This window comes from Alosa pseudoharengus, unplaced genomic scaffold (genome assembly GCF_046254945.1).
Source record: "Alosa pseudoharengus isolate Yale_2024_CS ecotype anadromous, Long Island Sound unplaced genomic scaffold, YU_APseudo_1.1 YU_APseudo_1.1_scf_13, whole genome shotgun sequence".
Taxonomy (NCBI): Eukaryota; Metazoa; Chordata; class Actinopteri; order Clupeiformes; family Clupeidae; genus Alosa; species Alosa pseudoharengus.
The window spans coordinates 39,284,713-39,294,712 of NW_027468598.1; the positions used below are offsets into that span (position 1 = coordinate 39,284,713).

General features: G+C 41.0%; 1 protein-coding gene across 1 annotated transcript in view; it reads right to left on the reverse strand.

Annotated features, from left to right (window-relative positions):
- ngef (neuronal guanine nucleotide exchange factor) overlaps positions 1-10,000 on the reverse strand; it is a 47,884-nt gene that overhangs the window by 33,387 nt on the left and 4,497 nt on the right. Inside the window, exon 3 of the mRNA XM_076283014.1 lies at positions 107-197. Coding sequence (XP_076139129.1) covers positions 107-197 — 91 coding nt within the window. The remainder of the gene's footprint in view (positions 1-106; positions 198-10,000) is intronic.

Genomic DNA, 10,000 nt, shown 5'->3' on the forward strand with positions numbered 1-10,000 from the left:
GTGCGTGTGGACTGTGTGTGTGTGTGTGTGTGTGTGTGTATGTGTCCTTGTGTGTGAGACTGAATAGTCAGGTGTATGTGTGTGTGTGGGTGTGTGTGAGACTCACCGCTGGTGTCTAGGAGATCGTGGTGTACTGGGAGTGTTCTTATTCTGGGAGGGGGCGGAGTCTCGCGATGACTGTGGGGAGGGGGTGTGGCCTGAGGAGAGGATGAGTGTATGAGTATCTTATGCTGTTCTCTGATGTTAACATAGAAGGATACGTACACACACACACACGCACACACACACACACAAGGGCACACACACACACACACACACACACACAAGGGCACACACACACACACACACACACACACACACAAGGGCACATACACACACACACAAACACACACACACACACAAGGGCACATACACACACACACACACACACACGCACACACACACACACACACAGAAGGTATGCAAAAAGTGAAACATGATCAGATGCTACAAACCCATTTACAACCCAATAATTATCTTTTTCACATATCCAAGTTTTTCAATTGGAGGTGAATGGTTTATTTACCAGTGTTCTGTCTTGTGTGGTTGTCTTGAAGTTTTGAACCAATGAGCCGAAGTTTTGCAAAGTGTTCACGCAATGGGCAGAAACAGTTATACAGTATAACACCTTCTTTGCCAAGCAGAAGTCATCTCTTGCAAATATGCTCACACATTTTAATTTGGTTCCCACATTTCTCACACCCTTTTGCAAAAAAGTTCACACAGATGTTATTCAAAGAGCCCTTGAACTCTATTGGTTTACCTGTACTAAACAAAAGGAAAACATCTATTCACAGGTGGTCAAGATTCATTCATTCAATCATTCATTATCCATAAGAGATGTTCTGTGTTGCTATTTGCAAGTATGGATCTAAGGCACATTTAGAGAAAGTACTGTATTGTCTGTACTTTCTGGAGTTGTAGTTCAATGAAATGTACAGTAAAAAGGTAAAAAAGAAGGCTGAAACTATTTTTTGATGTCCAGTGTGTAATGATTGATTGAAATTACACAGTGATTTGACTACAAGATGTGTTGTTTGGAGGTAAAATTTTGCATTTGCTGCATGGTATAAATGTTTTGAGAGAGTAAAAGCCTTTTGAAGGCAAAATCATTTTGTCATTTTGGCCAGAGTTCTTTTGTTTAGACCTGCGTGTTAATTGTTTTGAAAACGTGATGTCAGAGTTGACACAAGCATTAAAGCGATCAAGAAAAACTGTAAATGCATCAAGAGAAACTTTCAAAAACAACAGGATCGCTATTCAGAACGCCAGTTTTGCGTCTTTGCACTATATCAACAGCAACCTTAAAGGTGCTCTAAGCAATGCTGGGTAACGTCACTTCTGTTGACATTCAAACAAAACTAGCTCGCTACTCCCTCCCCCTCCCTCCGGTGCAATTGAAACTCTGTTTTTTTACAGTGTATTCAGGACCAGTGTTGGGCAAGTTACTTCAAAATCGTAATGTACTATGCATTACTTATTACTGTCATTTCAAAGTAATTTGTTACATTATAATATTACTGTCTCTGAATTGTAAGGTATTACACTACTATTGCATTACTTTTAAGTTACTTTCACCAAAATATCTAGAAATATGGATTTGCCATTCTAAATGCAGTTTATTACGCTCAATGCAGCTCATTGCTCTTCCAATGGAGGGAGATGTGGTATAGCATAATGACTGAGCTAGGCTTAAGGCTAACAACATACAGTAAGAATGCAATAGGCGCAGTGCTCATGATGCAAAACAAGGAACAATCATAGTCAGAATTTTGTTAAAAACCGACAAAAGGTCAAAGTCTGGCAAATTGTGATATAAATACTGTAACTTTAAGGCCTAGGCCTGCTCAATAGAGAGCCTATTGTAAATCAAAGCTTAATAAAGACGTGTCAAGATGGTGGCCTACTGGCCATTTCGGTGCCCTAAGTGAGTGGCTTTGAGTGAGTGACATTTAAATGATAACTCAAACACCTAAAGTAAAATAAAAGTCCTATTATACAGACCATTACTGTGTGTTTTTTAACATTAATTTCTGAAGAAATGCTGTTTTCTTATAAATGGTGCACGGTCACTTTAAGAGCATTAATCTTTACGTTCTCATAATGCCCTTTTGCCAGCTCTTGTTTACAAGCCTTGTTTGTTGAGTTACATTGATAGCACAATATTAACAATAATATGCACAATGTTAAGTTGTTTTAAGCAGCCTTCATTGCTTCACATTTCGTTTTGCAAATAAAAGTGAATTATGAGCCTGGTATCCACCTAGCTATCTGAATGGATTTTTTGTCGACTTGGCATATCGTGTGCTTCATGTAGCCTAAATGCTTGGGAAACGAATTATTGAAGACCCACCAATTCCATTCTACTAGTACTACGTGGTGGAGATTGAGAGAACCCAAAAAGTATCAAACTTCCATGTACCATGGTGTTAGTGCATTCTGACATTGTAAACGTTATTGATGAAGAGTGAAACGCAGTTTGCAGTAAAGCTACTATTCATTGGTTACATTTGGGTGCCCCCTCTGTCCTTTGGTGCCCTACGCAAAGTGCGTGATGCGCGTGGTGGGAGCGGTGGCACTGCCAGGCTACACAATCTTTTTCTGCATTTCTATCCCTTTATTCTCTTTAATTCAAGTTCACAGCTCAAAGCTGTCATGCACTAGAAGAACATAGTTTGTGTTTTATCAAGAATAAAAAAGATTAGCGTGGGACCACTTTAGATGTTTCATTAAATGACTTGTGCTATTTCGCGAGGCATAGTGAGATCTTTCGGTTTCGCACACAAAGTGCACTAACTATTATGTTCTTCATATCCTTGTCTCTGACAAGCTAAAAATAATGAGCGTAGGCTTATGTCCATCCCGCAAATAGAGTCCGACTTTGAGTCTGCTGCAGCCACAGTCATATTCAACCAGTATCAGGAGATCGTTCTACTATTTTGCGCCGATTTTTTTCTCGTCTGTTGTTCTCGCGGTGGTGTTTGCGAATATGTATCAAAACAAAACAAGCGCTTAATTTTGGGTTAAAATGCATTGTAACGCGCGTTACTGAAGTTTGTACCGAGTAAATATTACCCAATTTTTTTTTTGTAATGCCTTACATTACCGCGTTACCGCAAACAGCAATACATTACAGTAATTACATTACTTTTGTAACGCATTACTCCCAACACTGTTCAGGACACAGACAGCTAGTGGATGGTGAGGTGATGTTTGCTGTAAGAGACAAAACATTTTTTATCCTGAAAAACGTGTGACATCGCTTAGGGCACCTTTAACTTTCGCTGGCCTTTCGAATGTCTTACTTTCACTCTCACGTTATCCACTTAAACTTTCCTACTTGCTAGATTTGACCAATATTCCATAGCCTACGTGCACAAGCAGTTTGAGTAGAACTACTGGTCTTCATTATCTCCCTGCTTTTTCACATCTTATCATGTATTGTATATTTCATGATCGCTAAACGCTTGATTCCTTTTAATGTGGTCATCAGTTAACTTCATTCAACTGCGCTTGTAATTGAATCGTGCCATTTAGTTGTTAACGTTCGCAAATTGCGATAGGGGGTGGAGAAAGGCACTGATTACCCGATGAACGGCAGGTTTGATGAATGCCATGTTGACATAAGTGTGTGTGTGTATGTGTGTGAGTCTGCGTGTGTGTGTGATAAATAGCATGTTACCATAAGTGTGTGTGTGTATGTGTCTGCGTGTGTGTGTGTGTGTGTTTGTGTGTGTCTGCGTGTGTGTGATAAATAGCACATTACCATAAGTGTGTGTGTGTGTGTGTGTCTGATGTCTGCTCAGTAGTGTTTCCAACTCGATGTGATAAGGTGTAGATGGGGGCGGGGATTAAAGTCTGAGTCAAAGTTTGTGTCAAAGTCTGTTTTTTAGTGGTCACTTCAACGTCCAAGATTTACACATGAAGGAGGAAATAACCGTGTTTCTCTTGTGTGTGTGTGTGTTTGTATGTCTGTGTTTTGCATACATTATGTCTTGTGTGTGTTTGTGTGTTATGTGTGTGAGTGTGTTTCAAATAGCTGTGATAGTGTGTGTATATATGTTAAGAAATGTAAAGAATAGTGTGTGTGTGTGTGTGTGTGTGGGGGGGGGGGGTTGTGTGTTAAGCAATCTAAATAATTAGGCATTGTTCTAAGACCTCAGGATTAACACATTAGCTACATACACATGAGCTCACTAAGGAGGTTTTGCATAAACACACACGTGCACACACACACATACATGAAGTATGAGCTATGTGTGGGAGAGAGGCCTTTTCAACAGGATGAATTTCACACCATCACTACACACTACATACACCCACACTGTACACTATCAACACCCACACTGCATACTACATACTGTACACCCACACTACACACTATCAACACCCACACTACACCAGTGTTGGGCAAGTTACTTCAAAAACGTAATGTACTATGCATTACTTATTACTGTCATTTCAAAGTAATTTGTTACATTATAATATTACTGTCTCTGAATTGTAAGGCATTACACTACTATTGCATTACTTTTAAGTTACTTTCACCAACATATCTAGAAATATGGATTTGCCATTCTAAATGCAGTTTATTACGCTCAATGCAGCTTGCTCTTCCAATGGAGGGAGATGTGGTATAGCATAATGACTGAGCTAGGCTTAAGGCAACAGTAGAATGCAATAGGCGCAGTGCTCATAATGCAATACAAGGAACAATCATAGTCAGAATTTTGTTAAAAACCGACAAAAGGTCAAAGTCTGGTAAATTGTGATAGAAATACTGTAACTTTAAGGCCTAGGCCTACTCATTAAAATCAATAGAGAGCCTACTATATTGTAAATCAAAGCTTAAAGGAACCGTATGTAAGATTGTGGCCAAAACGGGTACTACAATCACTTTCAAATGACTGTAGAGTGGTGTATCCCCTTCCCTTCCCCTTTGGAAATGGAAGTATGCAATGAGATGTTGCTTCACATTTCGTTTTGCGAATACAAGTGAATTATGAGCCTGGTATCCACCTAGCTATCTGAATGGAATGCGTTTCAGTCGACTCAGCATATCATGTGCTTCATGTAGTCTAAATGCTTGGAAAACGAATGATTGAAAACCCACTTGTACTAGGTGGTGATTGAGAGAACCCAAAAGGTATCAAACTTGCATGTAACATCGTGTTAGTGCATTTTGACATTGTAAACGTTATTGATGAAGAGTGAAACGCAGTTTGCAGTAAAGCTACTATTCATTGGTTACATTTGGGTGCCCCCTCTGTCCTTTGGTGCCCAACGCAAAGTGCGTGATGCGCGTGGTGGGAGCGGTGGCACTGCCAGGCTACACAATCTTTTTCTGCATTTCTATCCCTTTATTCTCTTCAATTTAAGTTCACAGCACAAAGCTGACATGCACAACAGCATAGTTTGTGTTTTATCAAGAATCAAAAAGATTAGCGTGGCACTACTTTAGATGTTTCATTAATTTACTTGTGCTATTTCGCGAGCTGAGAGATCTTTCGGTTTCGCACACAAAGTGCACTAACTATTATGTTCTTCATAGCCTTGTCTCTGACAAGCTGAAAATAATGAGCGTAGGCTTATGTCCATCCCGCAAATAGAGTCCGCCTGCGAGTCTGCTGCAGCCACAGTCATATTCAACCAGTATCAGGAGATAACGTTCTACTATTTTGCGCGGATTTTTTCTCCTCTGTTGTTCTCGCTTGGTGTTTGCGAATATGTATCAAAACAAAACAAGCGCTTAATTTTGGGTTAAACTGCATTGTAACGCGCGTTACTGAAGTTTGTATCGAGTAAATATTACCCAATTTTTTTTTTGTAATGCCTTACATTACCGCGTTACTGCAAACAGCAATATATTACAGTAATTACATTACTTTTGTAATGCATTACTCCCAACACTGCACTACACACTACATACACCCACACTGCACACTACATACACCCACACTACACACTATCAACACCCACACTGCACACTATCAACACCCACACTACACACCAAATACACCCACACTGTACACTATCAACACCCACACTGCACACTACATACTGTACACCCACACTACACACTATCAACACCCACACTACACACTACATACACCCACACTGCACACTATCAACACCCACACTGCACACTATCAACACCCACACTGCACACTATCAACACCCACACTGCACACTACATACACCCACACTACACTATCAACACCCACACTGCACACTATCAACACCCACACTACACACTATCAACACCCACACTGCACACTATCAACACCCACACTGCACACTATCAACACCCACACTGCACACTATCAACACCATCACTGCACACTATCAACACCCACACTGCACACTATCAACACCCACACTGCATACTACATACACCCAGGGTTCTAAATTAACTTTTTTGATCACCAGCCAATGTGGCTAAAGTTACCAGCCAATCAGAATTTCCACTAGGCATTTTTCTCCCTTCATGATTTCATTTTATAAGTTTCTTATATTAAAAAGGAGATATCAATTATCATCAACAATGACAAGCCAGCTGGAACCTGACACTCGTTTTCTCTCCCTCTCGTGCATAAAGTATCATCTTTATGAAACATGCTGTTGGTTCATGTTGACATTGTAAATTTTCTCTAACAAGAGTGAAAAACAGTTTGCAGTAAAGCTACTATATATTGGCTAAATGTTGGTCCCCCACCCACACTATCAACACCCACACTACACACTATATACACCCACACTGCTCTGGTAAGAACTGATTGTTACCAGTGGGGATCTACAAATGATAAAAGTTTGGATTACTTTAAGCATTTGGATGGCAGAGCCAGGCAGTGTTCATTGGAAGAGTGCAACGGTCAGGAGGTAGCATATGAGGTCAGGAGGTAGCATATGCCTGAATGAGAGCATTATTTGTTTGGCAAACAAAACACACAGCATGTGTTATTTACCTCTGTGATATGTGAACAGTGCTACGTAAGCAAATACTCCTACAGCTTAACTCGCCTTGTTGAGTTACTAGTTCTCTGTCTAGACGCAGACTAGATGAGGGCGTGTCTCTTTTGTGATGTCTATACTGATGATGGTCTGAACAGGAAGAAAACATTTTGCACCAGCTAGCACTCTGCACCTCGTCATCTTATTTTCAAGAATTAAAAAAATCTTTGCATTAGCAACAGGTGGTGTACCAGGTATCTAAGTTGATTGAACACCCCACAATACGTAAGGGATAATGTATAGAACGGCGGTCATTATCGGGAAATAGGTCCCAACAGGGCGAACCGGACCCCGATGTGCAGCGGAGGGGTCTTGTTCCGCCCTGAAGGGACCTATTTCCCGACACTAACTGGCGTTCTATACATTATCCTGCTTATTACACGGCTACTTGCCAAACCTTGACAGCGGACTGTTATACTTAGCGATAGTCTGTTATCGAGAATTAGCAGACCTCCGAACGTTGTGATGGCCCATTCTACACTGTAGTGCACTACACATTAACACCCTACACATTAACACCCTACACTGTAAACTGTAGTGTACTACACATTAACACCCTACACTGTAGTGTACTACACATTAACACCCTACACTGTAGAGTACTACACATTAACAGCCTACACTGTACACTGTAGTGTACTACACATTAACACCCTACACTGTAGTGTACTACACATTAACTCTCTACACTGTAGTGCACTACACATTAACACCCTACACTGTACACTGTAGTGCACTACACATTAACACCCTACACTGTAGTGCACTACACATTAACACCCTACACACTACACATTAACACCCTACACTGTAGTGTACTACACATTAACACCCTACAATGTAGTGCACTACACATTACCACCCTACATATTAACACCCTACACTGTACACTGTAGTGTACTACACATTAACACCCTACACTGTACACTGTAGTGTACTACACATTAACAACCTACAGTGTAGTGCACTACACATTAACACCCTACACTGTACACTGTAGTGTACTACACATTAACAGCCTACACTGTAGTGCACTACACATTAACACCCTACACTGTACACTGTAGTGTACTACACATTAACACCCTACACTGTAGTGTACAACACATTAACACCCTACACACTACACATTAACACCCTACACTGTAGTGTACTACACATTAACACCCTACACTGTAGTGTACTACACATTAACACCCTACACTGTAGTGCACTACACATTAACACCCTACACTGTACACTGTAGTGTACTACACATTAACACCCTACACTGTAGAGTACAACACATTAACACCCTTCACTGTAGTGCACTACACATTAACACCCTACACATTAACACCCTACACTGTACACTGTAGTGTACTACACATTAACACCCTACACTGTACACTGTAGTGCACTACACATTAACACCCTACACATTAACACCCTACACTGTACACTGTAGTGTACTACACATTAACACCCTACACTGTAGTGCACTACACATTAACACCTTACACTGTACACTGTAGTGCACTACACATTAACACCCTACACATTAACACCCTACACTGTAGTGCACTACACATTAACACCCTACACATTAACACCCTACACTGTACACTGTAGTGTACTACACATTAACACCCTACACTGTAGTGTACTACACATTAACACCCTACACTGTAGTGCACTACACATTAACACCCTACACTGTACACTGTAGTGTACTACACATTAACACCCTACACTGTAGAGTACAACACATTAACACCCTTCACTGTAGTGCACTACACATTAACACCCTACACTGTACACTGTAGTGTACTACACATTAACACCCTACACTGTACACTGTAGTGCACTACACATTAACACCCTACACATTAACACCCTACACTGTACACTGTAGTGTACTACACATTAACACCCTACACTGTAGTGCACTACACATTAACACCCTTCACTGTAGTGCACTACACATTAACACCCTTCACTGTAGTGTACTACACATTAACACCCTACACTGTACACTGTAGTGCACTACACATTAACACCCTACACATTAACACCCTACACTGTACACTGTAGTGTACTACACATTAACACCCTACACTGTAGTGCACTACACATTAACACCCTTCACTGTAGTGTACTACACATTAACACCCTACACTGTACACTGTAGTGCACTACACATTAACACCCTACACATTAACACCCTACACTGTACACTGTAGTGTACTACACATTAACACCCTACACTGTAGTGCACTACACATTAACACCTTACACTGTACACTGTAGTGTACTACACATTAACACCCTACACTGTAGTGCACTACACATTAACACCTTACACTGTACACTTGTTACGACCCCCTGTGCCCCTTCAGGCCTGACATGGCCATTGCATGGGCAATGCAGCCCTAGCTTGCCCAAATTAGCTAATCATACACACCTGGTGAAGGTGTGTGGGTATTTAAGGGGTTGTTCTCTCTCTTGATTTGGGGGGGGGGGGCACTTTTCTGTTAGGCACATTCTGTTGCAGGCACCTCTGGGTTATCTCTCTCTCCCACTAGCACTTTCTTTCTATCTTGGAACATCATACTGACTTTGGCATACACGCACCCACATGAACACACTTGCATACATGCTCTTACTTTCCCCTAGACATCTTTTGGTAATGCTTATTTATTGCTTTTGGTTACTTATCAATAAATACTTTATTGATTAAAGTTATCTCTGCTGTCCCGGCTCCCTCTTTATGTTGCAGCTTAGAGCCGGGTCGTAACGTACATTGGGGGCTCGTCCGGGAGATAGTGAACACTGGGAGTCTGGACTGTGGAGATTTTGGGTGAGAAGTGTGCTGGTTGTTGAAATTCCCTAGTGGTGTAGCCTAGCTACTTAATATTGATATTGGTCAGAATCCGGTTAGTAAGAGTGCTCCAGCTAGGTTGCTAGCAGC